This window comes from Ptychodera flava, chromosome 6 (assembly GCF_041260155.1).
Source record: "Ptychodera flava strain L36383 chromosome 6, AS_Pfla_20210202, whole genome shotgun sequence".
Classification (NCBI taxonomy): Eukaryota; Metazoa; Hemichordata; class Enteropneusta; family Ptychoderidae; genus Ptychodera; species Ptychodera flava.
In genome coordinates, this window is record NC_091933.1 from 23,869,699 (window position 1) to 23,889,800 (window position 20,102).

Below are 20,102 nucleotides of genomic sequence, written 5' to 3' on the forward strand. Positions count from 1 at the left end.
GTTTTTGCCGAACCTAACCCTGCATTCCTCGATTTAAATGCCTGTGAGCGACTGCACGGATTTTCAGCAACACAGTATAGCATACAGCATACGGCTAAGTGTTGAACGTGGTCGCCAATCCATTTTCCTGGAGGATGGCTCCAACAACTCCATCGAGATGGCAGGGCCATTGACACACCATAGCTCTTGTGCTGAAGGTGTTATAGATATATTCCTCTGTCACATATGCTTGGAAAAGTGTACAACACGGATATAGACACAATACTAACTTTTAGTAAAGTTTTATATGCTTCAGGTGCATCAATAAAGTTGGTTTACAGAATCTCAATGATAATATAAAATGGAGTAGTTAAATTTGAGCGGTTGTTCTTGATGTCCAGAAGTAACGCATTATCAGTCAACACAGAAGTAGAAATTACAAGCATCAAATGAAAAACATCTTCTTCAGTTTTTGAATGATTTGAAGTCTTAATGATCTAGCTCTATATCAGGCCTACAGCAGTTTGTAAGTTTCAGGAGTTTTAAATCATTCAAGCTTCATGGACAAGAGTTTCTATTCAGCATTGAATTTTCCATCTTTCACAGCTCTTGCCAAGTTAGCTCATGTACTACAGTGTGTGTACTTGGAAATTGATACTGGAGAAAAAACATTACAGCATGTTGGCAGACATTATCGCCCAGATAATACTTGCCATGTTGGTATGGTATTGTCAAATTTGCACTGCTGACAATTATATTGTGTTTCTTGTTCTTCAGACTAGCTAGAAGGTAGTCACACTTAACCAGCACTTTTATCTACGCAATATTTCTTATCAAAGATGGCATGAAAACCGTCTTATACAATATATTGTCAACAAGCAGAGAATGTAAAGTTTAGTATAGTAGCAATTTACTCAAAATATGATGGGGGTACATATTTGGGGCGAAGACTTCAGTTTTGGTATTAATAATAAAAGTAAATTTAAGTAAAAAGCTTGATACTATTTTAAATGAAATTTAATATCTCATTTGATACTAGCGTTTATGTAGAGAAGAAAGCACAATTTGTTTTGCATTGTCTATTTTCATCTTTAAATGGCAAGAATTGAAAGCCTTACATTGAAAAAAAGGGATTAAAATCATGATAAGCCGAATTGAAATGACCATTAGTCCAAATGTAAGAACTTTACTGCCAAACAGAATTGTCATACTGTTGTTTAGTATTTCAGAAATGAAATGTGAAAATTTGAAACAAATTAAGCCAGCTGAAGTTGAGTTTTATTCATTTGAAATGTTAACGGGGGATAAAGGAAGCCGGGAAATAGGGTGATTTGCATAAATTTTGCATAAATTTACACTCCTTCACACCAAGCTCATGATTACGTGCCAGTCTAAAAAGCAAACCCTACCAATGTTTTTACCTTGGGTTAACAAATTACTGAACATTTAATAAAGTTTTGCAACAAAAGTGATATCCCGTGTAACATACAACCCTCCCCCTCTCCTTTCAAATTATGCATGTATACTGTGTAAATGTATGAGTGCCACCGACAAAACAGAAGCAATGATGTCCAGTCTATGTTGTCTTCTTTTGGTTCTAAAGTATTACAGATATCTTCACTTTTAAAATTGCCCTTCCTGCGGTTTCACCTCTCTAATAGCGCTGTTTGCAGTTTACAGCTTTGATACTAAATTTAGCAGCACATGCGACATGGACACTGCTGCTTGAAATGTGAACAATTTTGTTGCATGCGTACCTGTTGTAGCTTGCAGTCTGAGTTGTTAATATATCTTGTAGTATTCATTGTAACATTGGCATTCACTTATTTAAAGTATTGTGTCACTCTTTTATGCATAATTCCCAAAAATGTTATCTAAATATGCAGATAAATATTTATTTATGCATATGAATGAGGTAACGAGGACATCATTTGGGAACAGCCAAATTTTGATCTTGGCAACCTAAGGAGGCGGAGGGTTCATCCTCCGAAAGGAAAACCATGCAAGTATTTTATCCTCTTGACGTTGATTATCTAACACCTTTATAAACAGGACTCATCTTAAAAGCTACGCTTGTGGTCTGTTTCACCATATCAGAACCCTCCAATCACAGATAGCATGATGTTGTGCAGCAGTACACTATAACTGCCATATTTGGTCAACAGGTGCTCTTAGTTCATCTCCCTGATTGTACTATGGTAGTGACGTGACCGGCATTTGAAACATTTACAGTCAGCAGACCGCCTTAAAGCACAAGTCTAGACATTCTCAAGTGACGTCGATTTCTGAGGATTTTGCTGTCCTGAAGAAAATGCCATTTTCAATAAACGTTAGATAGATTCAAATGCATGTATAATAAGTTACCGTAATATATCTTCAGTATTAATTCATAGTTGAGTCATGAAAAAATCTTCAGTGCATGTAGCCCCTCATATAAAAGTTCTTGAGCATTTTGGTCGCCACTTTCTAAATATACTGTGCTTTTCAGAGAACTGCAAATACTGTAAATATTATACAATGTTACTTTTTATTACTCTCGTCAAAGTTTTTTATTTATATTGATAATCTGATATCTGAAACAGGACGTTCTCTGTTTGTCACATATGTTTATTCAAATAGACAAAAGCTGCTCTCCTCAAACATAATCCATAACACTATTGTTATGAGTGTAAGAGTGCATCAGCAGCTGGTTTTGTGTCCCCATTATCATTCACTGCAGCTGGTGCCATGCACCAAATGAATAATTTTTGACCTCCTCTGAGGACAAAGTGAAAACGGAGACAAAAGTTGTGTATTCTTTACCAGGAAAGATACTATAGCCCCTGGGAAGAGGATGGGAACTACACCGTCTCTTTTGCATTTGTTAGGGGCCTATGCGATTGTGTAAGTACAAGTACGGCCGAGTTGGGAAAAATCCATTTGAAAACCATTTATGAGCACTTGTAAATTGGTTATTAAGGCCGCAGTGTATGACAGGTGATCCTGGGAAGTTTGACCTTTAGTTTTCAAAGCTGGCAAAGATGAAAGCAAAGAACAAAGAGAGCACATCAATTCTAACTCCCCTTACAAAGATTGATCATCATTTTTTTTTTGAGAAATGTATATGTCACTGAATGCTTAATGTGCCATTTTTATACACAGAAATATCTTTTATGGTTCATTTTCACCCTTTGAAAGCACGCATAAATCTTTATAACAAGGTGGAGTCCTGTCATGGTACAGAGAGTGACTTTTATAGTGAGACAGACATGTCTGTCTGTTTTACTGTCACTCTTTTTCTTGCTTGTGCGCTTTGTCAACGCGTTGTTTCTTTCAACTTGGTGTAAATATATAGTTGTACTTTCAAAGTTGTAGATAGCAGTATTAACAATGCAACAGGGAAATCATTTTGCAGAATTTTTAATGCCAATCGCGCCCTTTATATAACGTCTATGATTAGTTCTGATTAGTAAAAGTAAATGAATTTCCATGTAACGGTATCTCAATATGACCTGCAGAGATAGTGTTTTCGCTGAGTATAGTAAAGAGATGTGAAAGTTAAGAGTAGTTAGCAATATAGGAAATGCTATTGGTACCCGTGCACAAAATGAAACTCGTAGTACACATACCACACTAGGGCTTGTAGCTAATGCCGACAATGTGAATTTACACACACATTTTTTTGCAGTCTCTGGGTACTCGTAGGCCTTTGAGCAAATAACAAGACCTGAATGGAATGCAGTTCGTTAAAGCAGGCAGATTGGAACGGGAAAGAGGAAAAAATTTCTAATTTCCAAAATGACTAATGACGAAGTGTCAAGCCACAATGATTTATGCCTTGTCATGATGTTATCACTCATTCATTAAAAAAAATGGATGTTGTCCAAATCCCCCCACACCATACAAATTTACATAGTAATGGACTTTTTTATACCTGGTGCCACTAATTGCCAATTTTTGGGCCACTAATTGATAGGGTTTAGCATCAGTTATTACAGAAATGGGTGTGTTTAGATCCGCAACTGATCAAAGTCTCTACTTTGGCATGAGTTATCGCTTGTACAAACAGTTTTTTTTATCGCAAACTCGGGGCAAATACTACACACACATGTAGCTTTGGCAGATAAAACAAGAGTACACACTGCTTCTTCTCTGTACACACACATTTTCTGTTTCTCTCACATCAGACAGCAAACATTTCATAATCCTTTGGTTTGGACTGAACTCCAGGGCTTCTCAGTGTGTAAGCACACCATGCAGCATGTGCTTAGTATCAGATAAAGTTTTTTACTCCAGGCAAACAGGGAATATGTTTGCTGAAGATGTTCATGCTCGTATCGAGCTCTTAACAACATGATATCTGAAATGTGCATGGATGGTTGAAAGTTTTCTGCTCTTGTTCTACAACTTTCAGAGATGAATTCTGCATAACTGCTTTCAGAATGCCAATATTTGTGGTGTGAAGTATGAGTACTGTGCCATATCATTGGAGGTGAAATGTTCCTCAGCCTAGAGACTCCAAAAGGTCCCCTTAGTCCCCTAATTGATCTCATTGTTCATCCATAATTTAGGGAGTCTAAGCTAGCAATACTGGAGTAGCAGGTGCTGGAGAAACTTATGAAAGTTGTTGTTGGCGTCCTCTGAATCAGCCAAATCACACTGGAGGGAGAACTCTGACTATCGCAGGAACATGCCAATGAGCTCTGAACTTCCCGTTGCATTGTCAGTCTCGCATGCGATTAACGTTTAACAACTAATCACGTGTCAAAGGAAGCCATTCAAAACTCCATCCACCGTAAATTTATTGGCTGAAGGACTGCGTGCTCATTCTGTTGTAGCTTTGATTTCCTTTCCCGGCGAAGATTGATGGCGTTTTTCAGTTGTTTGTCCGTTTCCCCGATGTCATTCAGCATGTCATTCATTCTGATCCCCCAACACAACAAAATTACCACTAGTTGTAAAAAGCCCATCACAAAATAAATTGGCCGCCGCCGTGTAGGAAATTCCACCACAGCCAGTCCGAAGCTCAGCGTGAGAGAACGTCACCCCATATTTTCTCTTTTACGAGAAGTGCTGTGCACAGTGAAAGGTTAATGTGAAATGATAGGAGCTTCGTGTCAACATGAAAATTCAAATAATCAGAATACATTGTTTTATAGAGGTGTACCTACTTAAGTGCTGTCTTACAGGTGTATGGAGTGAGGGAATCCGTGAGTGATAATACACAGTGTCTGCAGCTGCACTTGTTTGATGAAAATTAATTTGTGATATACCGTGGGCATATTACTTAATCTGTACCAGTTTTGTTGGGATAGAGTTTAATGTTGATCTGTCGTTCTTCAAGTAGGCTAATGTAAGTGCACTTTTGTTCATCTTTAGATGCTCTCTGACTATTTCTTACTGCAGACCTAATAAACCATACAGTGTATCTCTTCATAGAGTGCAGGCAAGACGTACCTTACACATATGCCATGATGAACCATTTCATCTTCAAATAACTATAAATGCTGTTGGAAAGAGATTCCCTCACCCTTTCAGTGTATCTTATTATCAAGTGATGAGGGGACGCAAAATGCTGAATGAGAAAGAGAGATGTGGAATTTTACTCAAAACACAATCAAGTCTGAGCACGAGACACATGTATAGACCTGAAGGTATGCTATCAAGACACGTACAGTAGGATAGCAGAAACAGATTGGTTCACTTTCGATCACAAACCCTGCTACATTACTGTGAGGCTTACTCTTCATGTTCTGGTTTAAATGATTCCAAGAAATGTCCCTTTGCATTTAAATATGTGAGATAATATTTTTAATTTAATCATTTCTCTATTGTAAATTTAAGATGGAGTTCAAGTCCATGGGCAGTACTATAAAAAATATTCTTGGAGGATAGAGAACAGTTGTTAGCATTTAGGCACCATACTTTCCACATATGTGTACTAGATGGTCAGAATATGCGTAGCCTTGAATGTAAACACCATTCTGATTGACATGTCATCAAATCAAACACCTGTCTGGAAATGCACACTCCTCAATTTTGTGAGAAAGTCATTAATTACTGCTCAATGAAAGGTTAATTGCCATGGCAACAAATGCATTTAATAGTCAAAATTGTGTGGGAAGATGTGTTAGGCTGGTGGTGAATCTGTTGAATGACTAACGTTTTCCTTGACGTATTGTAAGAGTTACTTGCAATATTGATGCAATAAAGCTACTTTTAATTGGCCCATCAATGTAAATCTCCAAGTACATGTGAGCTGCCACCATCTCCCCAAAACTCGATGACGCATGGTTTCCAAGGTATACATGGAGAGTACTTTTTTGCCAGTAACTCAGGCCGATAGTTTCCATGTTCAACAAGTAGGGCGTACTTACAGGTTCACTGAATCAGTCTGTGGCAGTCGCTTTTTGCCCGCCACGGTGAGAGCTTTGTCAATGGTTTCTTGGCTTAATTAAACTGCACTGGAGATGCAAATCACTGCAGTTTAACACACATTACTTGCAATGTTGCCTCCGCAACACAAATTGAGGAAATTGCAACTTCACAGGCATTATGGCAGAAAAAAAAAATTGGAGGTGTAATTGATATGCCATCAGGTAAAGCTATCACTTCCACGCTTGTGGGGGTTTCTGTGTTTCAATCCAATCTGGACGGCCACTGTGAGTTCACTCTCGTCCGGCCAGCCGTCTTCTTGTGGATTTAAGTGTGAAATTGAACTCAACGGCCGCTCATTAATGTTTCATGAATACGATGAGACTGAACAGTTTTGCTGCCCACTCCTGCATATAAAGTGACTACGATAATATAAAGTACAAACAAAGGGGGAAACACATAATGCTTAGTAACAAACATTCTTTTGCAGTTTATTTGGCACAAACATATTCTTATTGAATAAAAATGTTTGTAATGATTTGCCAGTTGATCTCACAAATCCTTCACTTTTCTAAAGTTTTGAAACATCTCCGTCAGGATTCTTGGTTTATTTTATATTTGAATATAAAATTTTGAAGAGTCCGTTTACTCTGTCGCTACTTTGCTTTATGTATTGCTGTTTGCAAATTGAGCCATATCGTGTGAGGCAGGGTCTTAGCCTTCTGACAAGTCAAATCCCGCGTAAACGCTCTGACCGTCAGACAGCACAGTGCGTTACTGTCCCAGCCATTACATACGCTGCTGAATTTATTTGACAGGGTCAATAAGCTTTATCCCATTTCATTTCATCATTGACGCTAAAGTGACTCAAATTTCTCATTTCATCAAGTACTACAATGCATGAGACACAAAGATGATGCCAAAAAAAAAGCGAGAGAGAGAGATCACATGTGCAGGGGCCTCAAATTAAACGAGAAATACACTCGCTCAAATTACCCAATCTTCTTTAGTAAAATTGGAAGTTAAAATTACCTGATAGGTTAATTCTTAATCGGAACATGTAAGCTAGGTTCCAGACACACTCATAAAACACTGGAGTAATCACTTGGTAATGCAAAGTAGAAAATGGAGCAGGGTGTTTATCAGACTCTGGTTCAGTATACTGGTATGGGAGGCTTTTTTATTTCTGATGGAAACGCTAGGTGTTACAGTTGGTGCAAATGAGAATGTCAGAGTGATATGTTGTATAGTTTAGGTTGGACTCATCTATCTTTTTAGGAGACCAAATGAAGTCTCTGCCTCAGCAGGGTTTCAGGCAGAAATGGCATGTACCATTTCCTAGCAAAAGTGAAATCTGATTTGAAGTGTGTATACCCGTGAAGGAGAGTTTGGGCAGGACTGATGTTCCATCTGAAATCACACTGCATGAGGATGCATTTTGGCTGTGAGGCGGGAAAATGTATTGTATTTGTTTACCTGTACACTGTTTTGCAGATGTAGGCTTTCAACTAAAAGCCAGCTTAAAGCGTGTACACCTGTGAACCATAGTATGGGCAGGACGGATGTTCCATTTGAAACCACATTGCGTGAGGATGAATCTTGGCTGTAGGATGGACGAACATATCGTGTGTATGTAAACTATTTTGCACACGTAGGTGTTCACGCGGAAACATCAAACGCTTTTATGTATCTTTGGAGTTGAACACAACAGAAACCTTTCAGATACGCTTAGCTCGACAATAAATGCAGTGTTGATATCAGGGAAATGCAGCTTAGTGTGTGATGTTTGCTCCACAGTTCAACGCTCTCTGCTTTGAAAATTTACGAAAAAAAACAAAATTTAATTACTCTGTTTTGGAAGTCTCTATTAAAAAATCTTTTGCAAGGGTTATAATGAGACTTTAGTGAGGAACATTTCATTTTCATTTGATATTGCATTACCCGCTCAGAATATTCAGTAAAGTACTGTGTATGCCCGTGCCCTGAAGGTTCAATTTACAGAGTTGTGACAAGCTTTCACATGTAGCCTGTAGGTGATTTGGACTTCATGACTGGTGGCACATCTGCAAAGTCTCTTTTTTTTAGCCGAGATCAGATGCATAGTTGTTTGCACACATCAAGAAACATTAACGAGCTCATCTGGGAGAGACATTTGATCAAGCTTGCAGCTATGAAGCTGTAGGCATTATGAAAAATTCAATGTTCATGTACATTTACTTGATGCAAAAAAGTCCTTTCCTTTTTTTCAATCATGAGTCATTTTGCTCCTTTGTGAAGTTGAGGTGATTGATCACAGAAGGAAGAGGACATTGGTTTTATACGTTTTAGGAGTTTTTTTTTATCTCATCACAATTTCAGCTCACATGTATGGACGGGTATGTTAACTACACCACTACATCAGGACTTGTCACATCATGTAACTGTCCACAATTTATGCATGAAGAGATTGTACCAGCGAACAGAATGACACCGCAATCAAACAGTAATTGTTCACGTGCCTGTCAGGGCTAAAGAGACCAACTTGGGCGCGGAACAGGCGACTTGGCCGTCGTCGTGCAAGGAGTTTTAAGGTTAAACCGCTACCTAGAGGGTTAATTAGTAATCAGACAGTGTAAATGTGATGCAAAGTAAATGGATAAAGGCAAGACTAATTAGTAGATTAACTAGCCAATCCCAGAAGATCAAAACGTCAAATTTTGTGCGCACGTCTTAAATCTGGCGGCCAATGATGCCCAGGAGATGTATTTTCTTCAGAGGGTATAGCCAAAGGCTTTTGAAATTGACTACATTTAAGGTTCTCTCCAGTTAAGCTGATTGCCCCGTGCTCTTCTAATAGTCTGTATTTTACATCTTATTGAGTTTGACAAAAGTCTTCAAACAAAAATATAAGTCGGTACAAATCTGTATTAGGCAAATCTGTTGAGCCGTATTCCATTCATTATATTCGTTGGCCTGGAATATTTGTTAAAAATCAAAGCCTCACGCCTTGTATGCTTCATTTGTGTTCCTATAATTGTCAATTTTGTGACTTGTTATGGGTGCTATTATATCCTCTTATTGAAGACTCATCATTTTCTGCTAGACCTGTTACAGTTGCTCTCCCTGTATTTAATAACTTCAGCGAATACGTATTCCAATTGCTAAAAAAAAAAATCTTCTCTGTATCTCCCCAATACTGTCATGTACAATCTAACGTGATGTGTAATTTCTGTGTTATCCTTCAAATGTACGGTATTGGAGGAAAAGATGTCGGAGCCAGTATGTGATTTTGACTTAATTCCTTCAGTGTACATGGTAATGTCATGATATTTGCGTGGGGATTTGAATCTCATCCTGTATATACAGTATGTCATATGTATTTGTCTGTCAGTGTGTATGTATGCCTATCAATGCCTGAACAGACAGATATGTGAAACACAACCTGTTTGACCATCTTTTGAAGCAATTCACACACAAGGAGTATTGTAGCTGAAAATTATCGGTTACGATTGAAAAGCCCTGTTGAGTCTTCATTGTCACAGTTCACCGTTAAAACTTAAGTTCTTTGTACACAATTGTAGAAGCTCAACTGATTTCTTCAATGGTTATAAAGAATATATGTATAAGAGGTGGAAATAGTGAATGCCAAATGCCAGCTGGCCACTGCCTTCACATTTAATGGAATAGCAAAATTTATAAAGCAATATACCCCATCAGACGTCCATGATAGCAAAGAGCGGTGTTTATATCACTCCGGCTATGATTCACAGAACTTTAATTATTGTAATTTAATTTTGCTGACATGGTGATCACGTGAGAGTGAAGTTAATCAAGAATGTACGCTGGGCAGTCTTGTCATGACCTGCTTGGACCTATCTTTGAAGTGAATGGAAAAACGTTGTTTTTACCTTCCATGTGGGTATTCCGTATATCTAGACCCATGAAACGGCAACAGAAAGTCCCCCTACCCTGATGAACAAAAAAAAACTGCCGGTGCATGAGATAAGGGTTTTTCATAAATATTTTTGTAATTTATGCCTCCCATGTGTATAGAGATGATGGGTATTATCGTTGTTGTGGACTGTGTTTCAAGCCCTCAGAAGTCTCATCTTTTGGGAACTGGGTACCGTGAGTAATGAATGCAAATGAACGCAGATAGACTAAGAGACAGCCAGCTGTACGTTTCTGTAATTTTATATACTCTCATCAGACTATATAAAATGCTGCGTGCCATAAAACCAGCTCTTTATTGCTCACTTCCATTGAATCGTACAACATGCAAGCACTCAGACAAATTTCGAGATGAGGAAGAGACAAAGGGAGAAACAACCCTCGTTGCTGAGTGATGTTAGCTGTACAATCTCTAGACACAAAATCAATTAGTCAGAGAATTTTTTTTTTCTCGTTTGAATCAGGGGCTGATTTGTATTTCGTTAGTGGTAAGAGGCACTGCAATATGTGACTGTGTGTGTGTGGGACGTACGTAAGACGCACAGTCAACAATATGAACTACTTTATGACTAATCAAATTTGATACTTGACTCACTTCTTAGTGTTTTCCCCCAAGTGCCGCTTTGTGTCTACTGTGTGTGTGCTGTGTCTATGTCGTCATTCTCGCAATGTGTGCATTACTCAAATATACCTCTAATCCCCGTTAATAGAGGCTATTTTGACTCACCAGTGTCGGCCGTTTTGATATGACATACATAGAACATTAATGATATATCCACAGACCCGGTATGAAATATACAGGTGAAATACGAGGAAAGTGACACTTAACACGATAGGGGTTTTGTTTAATGCGGTATCATTTTGCTCTTCTGTGCCATCTTCATCCCTTTGGCTGAGTGTGCACTTTTCTCATTTGCTGTTATCGAGAATTGTTCTTGTCCGTTGCTCTTTTCATCTGCTGCACGTCTATCAAAACAGACGGAGTGTGGGATATCGTTATCTCAATAGGGAAGGGAATATGCAAAGAAACGGAAAATAATGGCAGCGGAAAACAATTTTGATATTGCATGATTGTCTGATGCGACTGACTTATACGTGCATGTGTGTGTGCGTGTGACCATAACAAATATTGTGATACCACCATTCTGCATACAATAAACGGTAATATTCAGAAATGCTGCACCGAACTCTTTAAATGACCGAACAGGTGTATAAACTGTAAAAAGAACTTCTGTGGACTGTATGTTGGCAATAATAGCCTACCTGTCAAATGTCAGTCACTGTATGTTTGTTCCTTTTGTGTGTTGCAATTACCTGTAACTTATAAGCTGTAAGAGGTTTAAAATCTTCCCGTTCAACACTGTCACAGCGATGTCAATCTCTGTTTGCAGCGAAAAGAGACAAGCATTAACAGTCAGTGTAAAATCTCCTCCGACAAATACTAATATACAGTAAGCTCGAAGTGACAAATTGCGCCCTGTATGCCCAAGGTAGTAAGTCTGTCTAAACTCACGGCAAAGCTAGCTGTACTAGAGGCAATTACAAGACAACTATACAATGGGAGTAAGAAAAGGTAATGTGCCCTTTTCATGGTCTGCTAGACAAGGTAGTGCCCATGTAATAGTCGACATTGAATTCGTTAACATTTCACCGCCACCGGATTTAATTGTAATGATAAGTGCATATCCCAACAGCATAAAGCACACATTATAGTTTCAGCCTGAAAATCACATTTTCCACATGCACCACACTTTGCAGCTAAATTGTCAGTCCCCCCCCCCCCCCCCCCCCCCCCGCACCCAAGATGTCATATGCCCTTATTGTCTGCCAAATAGAGTTTACAGCTTCCCTGTCATTCCCGGTTTGTGCAAATCCTGACACGACGTGATCATCAACGGTACACATCCCCAAGGCCATTAATTCTATTAACCCTTTCACCATTTTGTTCATTGGTGAAACCTCATTGTTTTTTAGCGACATGGGGAAGACCTGACCACAGGGTATTGCCGGGTGATAGGGTTAAGTTAATGAAGAGCATTTAAAAATCTACTGATGTTTTCTTCACCCAAGAGGTCTGAACGCCACTGCTAACCTACACTACACTTTCACTGGCACTGATGTCACGTTATTAGATTCGCCTCTTTTTGCGTTTTTCTCGCTTTGGCATAATTACCCGGCAAATAGAATAATCCATGGTAGCCTTCAGCCTTTGTGTCTTGGGTTTCAGCACTCTTCTATTCCTGCCATTCTCAGGTTGAATTGACCTGCAACATGTATAGAAATGTTGTAACTCTACATATATATCCATTGAATCACAAACTTATATGTGTGTGTGTGTGTGTGTGTGTGTGTGTGTGTATATATGTATATATATATATATATATATATATATATATATATATATATATATATATATATATATATATATATATATATATGTTTAAATGAGGTACATTGACACTCTTGTCATTTCGTCACAACTTAGATGTATTTCTTGTGTATAGGACATTTCACTCTATAGCCAGAGCTTCTTTAGGTACATCTACGATGAAAACAGTGATGAAATGTATATAGTCTGTAGAGATCTTAGTATACTTATACATGTAAATTGCAGGGTAACGGCAAGTTTTGTTGGATTGAGTGCACCTGCAAAACTTATATATATATATATATATATATATACAGAAACTGTTTGCAAGCTAACGATGGGTTTTGGCAAGAATCAATCCTCAAGAGGATAATTTTTTCGTTGCACTTCTGCTTTCCAATGTTTTACTGAATCAAAGTTAACATCATTCAGACAGTCACAAGATGGTCCAGAAGATAGTACAGCTGTGGAAACGAGAGTTGAGGTACATTGTAGGTGTGTGAAATCTAGAATGAGAGAGATGGAATAAATTAAAGTAGCAGACAAAGAATGATGTTCATAAATGATGAAAGAGGAAGGAATCACAGTGAATTTCATTCAAAGGCTTTGTTGACAGAAATTTTACATCTGACAGAGAAATTCAATTTTGCAAACCAGCTGCCTTTTGAAAGAGAATTGTTGACCAACAACCTTTCATTGTGCATGTGTGAGAGAAAAGAAGATTTTAAGCAATTTACCGTCAAGCATTATGAGTTTATTTCACCGATTACAGAGTGTCAAGTACTCTTTGCAGTGTAACAAGATGTTTCCTCGTTATAAAAATATCACTGGGAATAGAGCAACGATTATTCAGATCAGAAATTTTCAATCTTGTACACATAATATGACTGTATGAACAAACACTGGCCCAGTAACTTTTTAAAAATCGGGGTACGTATGTTTCAGTTATTATGAAATGATCAGTCATGATATCGTAAAAATGATAATGTGAAAATGATAGTGTAAGCAATACCTGGAAAATGGTATTTTGGACCTCAAAAAGTCCTTGAAAATTGCTTTGAAAGTCCTTGAATTTTAAGTGACTTTAAGTGTGTCGATCCCGTAAATAAAAAATCATATTTCCACTGATATATCTCGCTCCATTTGTCCTAAATTATGGAAGAGAGCTTTCAAATACTCGGATTTATGCATATTTAACAATAAACCCACATTGCTACTTCCGTGATTAGAAAGCTGTTGGGCAAGTTAACTCTATGAATTATGCATATCTGGATCTAGACTACCACCTGTACGCATCATCTGTGTATCACAGCGTCCTTAATATTCATTCATCCGAAAACATGAAGTGTCTTTTCTCTTTCCTCTCAAGTGGCAAACTTTAATATTTTTTGAATAATTATCAAGGATATCATTCCCAGTGGGACGCATAAAACATGTCACAGTCGTTCATACACCAGTAATTTTGCTTCAATATTGTTTATCTATCACATATGACAAGTTCTTATGAGAGACATTGATATTCGAAAATAACACACACACACATGATGTTGTAAAAGTTTCCACTGTGTTCAACCCTTCATGCATCTGTCTGTTGTCTTAGTCCCTGCCATATTCCATACCATTTCATTCAGTATATTTTAATTTACTGGTAACGTAAAAAACCTGTGAAAACAGCCATCAGAAAAGAAATTCAGGAAGGTTGTGGGATTGCTTTCATCTTTAGTTATAGATACAAAAGAGGAAGTATGGTTCATTCTTGATTCTGTTGTGATTTCAGTTTTCAGAAGATTTTTTGTCTTTCTTGTTTGTGGAAAACTTTTCTCACAAACGGCTTGCTTGATAGAAAATTTGAATTTTTGTTGCCACTATATAGGAATGTACTTCATCAGATTTGTTCAAATTTCGATAGATTTACAAATTTTTTTTCCTGTAAGATCATTCTTTTGGAATGTCATATATACAATTGACAGTATACATTTTAGCGCTACTGTGGAAGCAGGTACATTTTTCTTTTGTACACTTGATAGTGTCGAACGGTTCAACTGTACCACCTGCTACTGAGTATTTGGACACACTCCCAAGAGTCACTCTCATAGCTCGGCTCCCTGTGTAGGCTATACAGAACTTTGAACATTATTGATTCCAGTGTCTAGGGTTTCAGCCACTTTGGCTACTTCAGAATCCATGCAGCCGTAACAAAGTAAGGCTGAGCCGCCGACAGCTTTTGGATGCAGTGCATACCAGGATTGTTAAAGGGCAGAAATAATGGCTCCAGTCCCTTCACAACCTTGGCACCGATTCTCACTCGCACGGCTCTTTGTCACTCCAACAACCAAAGGTCAAAGTTCAAATCTGTCATGCAACAGTACACGGTAGAGAACGCTTTTTTGAAAGCAATGTTTATATTTAGCAATTCTCTACTACCTGTAGTTGGGGTAATTGTCCAATGGCCATTATCCCAATGGCCTAAAAGTAAAGACAATAATGATGAAATTACAAAACAACAACTACAATAATGATATTATCATAATTATTAAAGGGAAACAGTCATCGGAACTGCGCCTGTGCGAGTTTCTTGTTTTATAAACAATGTATTCCATGCACGATATCTAGATGCACCTCATCATCATAGCTGTAACATTGAAATTATACGATGTAGATTATGACAGACATGTTTTAATTTTCATCAGTCACCATCGTACCTTAGATACAGTGTTTACATTGGTCGTATGGGTTCCATACGACCTTTCAGCGCAGTTCCGACGACTGTATCCCTTTAAATATAGCTGCTCATTAGTTCTCAAGTCTTTTATTAGAATCAATTGTTGTTCATACTTCGATTACTAGCATATCCATCAGACCTTGAGTGGAAGTTGGCTGATTTGAACAAATAAACCTAGTCATTTTGTGGAATAAATATAAAACTCAGTCATTTCTTCATTGTCACTGAGTTCTTTTGGCTCTCAGTTGTGTCCCTACTGTTTGCTTCTTTCCAGTGTTTGAATACAGACACCTTGAAGGTGTTGCTGGGATTGATTTGTGGTTTGCCATATGCAAGCTTGCAACGCAGTACGGAAACGTAACCCTCCCCTGCCGGTAGAGTTATTATGCTCAGAAGGCAAACCCCACAGGGGGATGATATAAAAACAACAGACAAAAAATTTAAATCTTTTCCACAGTTATTATAGCCATGATTTACATCGAGAAATATGAACTTCCTAATAATGTTAATATGGAAATATGGGTCTTTGAATTGTAATGTACAGGTACAGTTCATAACGTCATCAATCAAGTGTGTTAACTTGCAAACTTACATGGAAAACTATTCCCTTACGTTGCACCATGGGTGTATAAATAACCCCGTGGATGTTGGAAATACTAATAATTCAATAGACTGGACTGATCTGCTAATTTTAATCATAAATTATCATAAGAAATCATAGACTGATCTGCAAATTTTATCCATAAATTATAATAAAAGAACTTGATCCTCCCTCTTGACAATTCACCCTTTTTTTTTTCAAAATTATTTTGTGTGTGTGTCTCCCTGCAATGTGAGCAAAGATAGTTTCAGGAGATTTGTGCAGGCACCAAAGTGTAGAAACAACTTTAATTGTATAGATGCTGTGACGATATACAGTATCCTGTGCATTAATTTGTCTCATCTTTCATGTTTTTGTAATCATAACTATCTGATAACGTATAAATTTTTGATATTATCAATTTATCCTTTAAAAATTTGTAATTGAAGTGATGCAGTGATTATGGTTTTGAAATCTTTTTATGCTTTCTGAAAGAGAGCAAATCTTAAATATTTTCAGAATTGCTGAAAATTTCTGATGAATATTGAGAATTTTAGTTATATTTGATTTTCTCTGACTTTGTAGACAGCAGCCCTGGTTGGTTCTTGTCTCTATGTGCAAGGGGGGACCACAGGCTGGCAGTACAACTCTGATGTCCATCAACTCAACCTGAAGACCAGGGTCTGGAATAGACTCTTTGACACAGAAGCTGCAATAGAGAAACTCATCCAAGGCAGGGAGTCTTACGATGACCAACATATACCAATACCTGAACCACGATACCGGCACGAGATGGCATCTGACGGGAAAAAATTGTACATTTTGGGAGGAGGGACCTCGTGGAGTGTTTATCCACTGGACAGGGTAAGTTAAAGTTAAGTTGTTGGATCATTTCTGCCATATACTGTTTTATCACCAGTGTCTGCTATAGATTTCAATGATTATATTCCCATATGTCCATACTGATGAAAAAGTAAAATAATTTAACACAAAAAACAAATACACTCACACACATAAACACACAAACACAAATATATATATGTGTGTGTGTGTCTATGTAAACATATATATATATATATATATATATATATATATATATATATATATATATATATATATATATATATATATACAATAAATATGAGAACACATCAAGTATGTTTGGTACCTATTACTCGAGTTTCACGCATACATGCGATCGTCAGATAGGTAGATTTTATTGTAAAAAAAATCTTTACAATAAAATCTACCTATCTGACGATCGCATGTATGCGTGAAACTTGAGTAATAGGTACCAAACATACTTGATGTGTTCTCATATTTATTGTAATATTGCTCTGCATTCCTGCATTAAGCACTTTACCCCTCTTAGAAGATGCAAATAAGTTTTGGTAAATATATAACTATAAAGTCTACTTATCTGATAATCAAGTAAATGTATAAAACTTGTGATACTAAATACACTTGATGTGTTCTCATTTTGTCTCTTTTTTTGCTTTGTGTGTGTGTGTGTATGTATTTGCAATTTCTAATGTAATTTGTAAAAATGTAAGTTCTTCAGGCATATATCCACCTTGTCTCTGATTTTAATAGTAGTTGAAAAAGTATGTGCGGATATGGTTGATAAAAACAGGTGCTCATCAGGAAGAGTTTTGTCAGGGAATGGTACGTGTCCACAGGGTTGTGGAAGCTTTATGAATTTCTGATCTTGCTTTCCTTCCACTCTGTGAAATGAAAGACATGCACCGACAGAATCATCAGCCCAAGGCGAAGTGAATTTTCCAATATGGTGTCAGATTACAGTTCAGAGAATCATTTCAACGGAACAGTCCGATGTTACAATTTGAGGTGATCAAAACCGCATGTTTAATTTCCGAAATTGCCCATTTCCTCAAATCATAGATAAATCGCGCTGCAGCAAAATTGATATTGAATTTCATAGTTTGTTCTGCGAAATGAGTTTGAATGGCCTGCGTAATTGTGGAAACACAGCAGCATTGTGGTATCAAATTCGGCACTTACGCAGTGCCTTTCAGCGGAGGAGGAACCGCTTGAGAGAACAAAAACTTCAGACAGGTGTTTTGTGTTAACCCGGTACTCAGATTGTTATAAGTTTTTTAAAATGCAACTGTGGATTTGTGTTTGGCATTTAGCTATGTGAAATATCAGTGGTTCTAGACAATTTCCTGAAACGGGGGGGGGGGGGGGGGGGGGGGGGGGGGGACGGGGGTTGGGGAGGGGGGATGCAAGAAATGTGCATAAAATTTCTGCTGCATGAGACCAAATTTCACACGTGTATCAGGAGGGAAAACAGATCTTGTCTGTGTTTGTTCAGATGGAGTTTCAATGATTGAATTCAAAACATGAGAAAAATGAAAGCAGTCAATCATATGGTTACTTTAGCAACTGTTTATGATATTTAATAAGCCCATCTCTTTCAAGAATATAATTTTTTACCTTATCAAGAGTAAGAGATTGTAATGATAAGCTTGTAACGTGCAAAATCAACGATAAGGAAAGAAAATCAAACCATGAGGGACTTGAGCCCCCTCCCATTTGAATTATTTTTCAACCTTTTCAAGCTGGCTTATTTAAAAACAGTATGAAATCCAGATCTTGACTAAAAGTGGTCCTGCAGAAGTGTAACATATGGTAGGAATATACATATCCAATTGAATGAATGACATTCACAGATACATATGCACATACTGCAGTTCAGCATTAGATCCATAGGATATACAGTAGTATCTGGTAGCCCATTGCTGACCTTTTTGTCTTTTCCTTCATTGTGTTAATACTTTGTTTAATAGACTTCTATAAAGGCTATGGTGTCAACTCAGAATTTCTCTGGATATAGTCAGACTTTTAGAATCCTCTGAATGTATAAAATTCACTTCAGAGGCTGTGCACAATAACTTTCAAGGTTTTCTGCTAATCCTTATCCTATATGTGAACACCTCCTTGTTTTGTGACAAAATTGTCTGATCACACAGTACGGTATCTGGATCCTGAGTCTTAAAAACCCACCATTGTATAAATGTCATTTTCGCCTTAGATTAGTGACAGCTATTTAATAGCTGGGTTGCTCTTTTTGACATTAAAAAAAAAAGACAGTCAGCACACAGCGTGATGAGAAAAAAATAGAATATGAGAATAGCAGAATAGGACGACATGTGTCCTTGTGAAATGTTCATCAGCTTTTATGGTCATCTTTATCTTCACACCATGTGATTTTTGAGAATATGATATCAGATTATATCAAATTTCATCATTTTTAGAAGACCTCAATCTTGCGTTTTTCAAGGTAGTACCTGAACTGCTGTTAATACCAAGCTGTGTTGTGTAAGCAGTCGTAAATAGCAAGGCAGAAAGTTCTTTGCATTTAGCCCTATACCCCCCTGCCATTTTAGATTGAGGTGTTTCAAGTAAAATGCTGTGTAATTTGGCTTCTTGCTTTAATTGCCCTAAATTGCCGCACTGTCAGCCGTCAAAGCACAGCGCTGGGAATGTCATCAAATAGTTTGCCGAAGCTTGCACCCCGCCGGCGACAACTGCAGATACGTATCATCTGATCTGAAGACAGATACAGCAATCATCAATCCATCATATTCTAGGTTTGTTTCATAAGCCAATCTCCATGGAAACGAAAAATAAGCAGAGCCTCACAAAGAAGGCTCTGCACTTGACTTAGTTTTATGGGCGTCATTACAGCATTATATTTTCAGTCTAAATGAGGAATTCGACCCAAATAGAAAGAGAGAAAAGCGACGTTTGAAATCCATTTCTAGTCTATTGGCGTCATCAGTCCCCCATTTGTGGACTAGGCCGTGACGATGAACCGTGATCTACCAAACAGTTAGGGCGCACTTTTTTTAACTCTTTCAAATGATTGCCCAATATCCTACTCTCTTTTATTTCTAACAACCGTCACTGATGGTCCGCTATTTGAGAGAAAAATACCAAAATGCAGATATTGATCCCAGAAAAGTTGAAATGTAGATGAGCATGAAAGATTAATATCCCATGGCATGCTGAATTCTGCAATACCCGTAATTGGACAATATTCTATAATGAACGTACTTGTAATAGTTGTTGTAGCAATTTGTGCAAACAATTAAAGTGGCATCTGGCACTGTGAGGTTGAATACACACGACACTGACACTGACTT

At 37.6% G+C, this 20,102-nt stretch overlaps 1 protein-coding gene across 1 annotated transcript in view; it reads left to right on the plus strand.

Moving 5' to 3' along the window:
* The window catches only part of LOC139135244 (kelch domain-containing protein 10-like), a 90,148-nt gene that overhangs the window by 44,863 nt on the left and 25,183 nt on the right, over positions 1 to 20,102 (plus strand). The window contains exon 4 of the mRNA XM_070702535.1: positions 16,519 to 16,797. Coding sequence (XP_070558636.1) covers positions 16,519 to 16,797 — 279 coding nt within the window. The remainder of the gene's footprint in view (positions 1 to 16,518; positions 16,798 to 20,102) is intronic.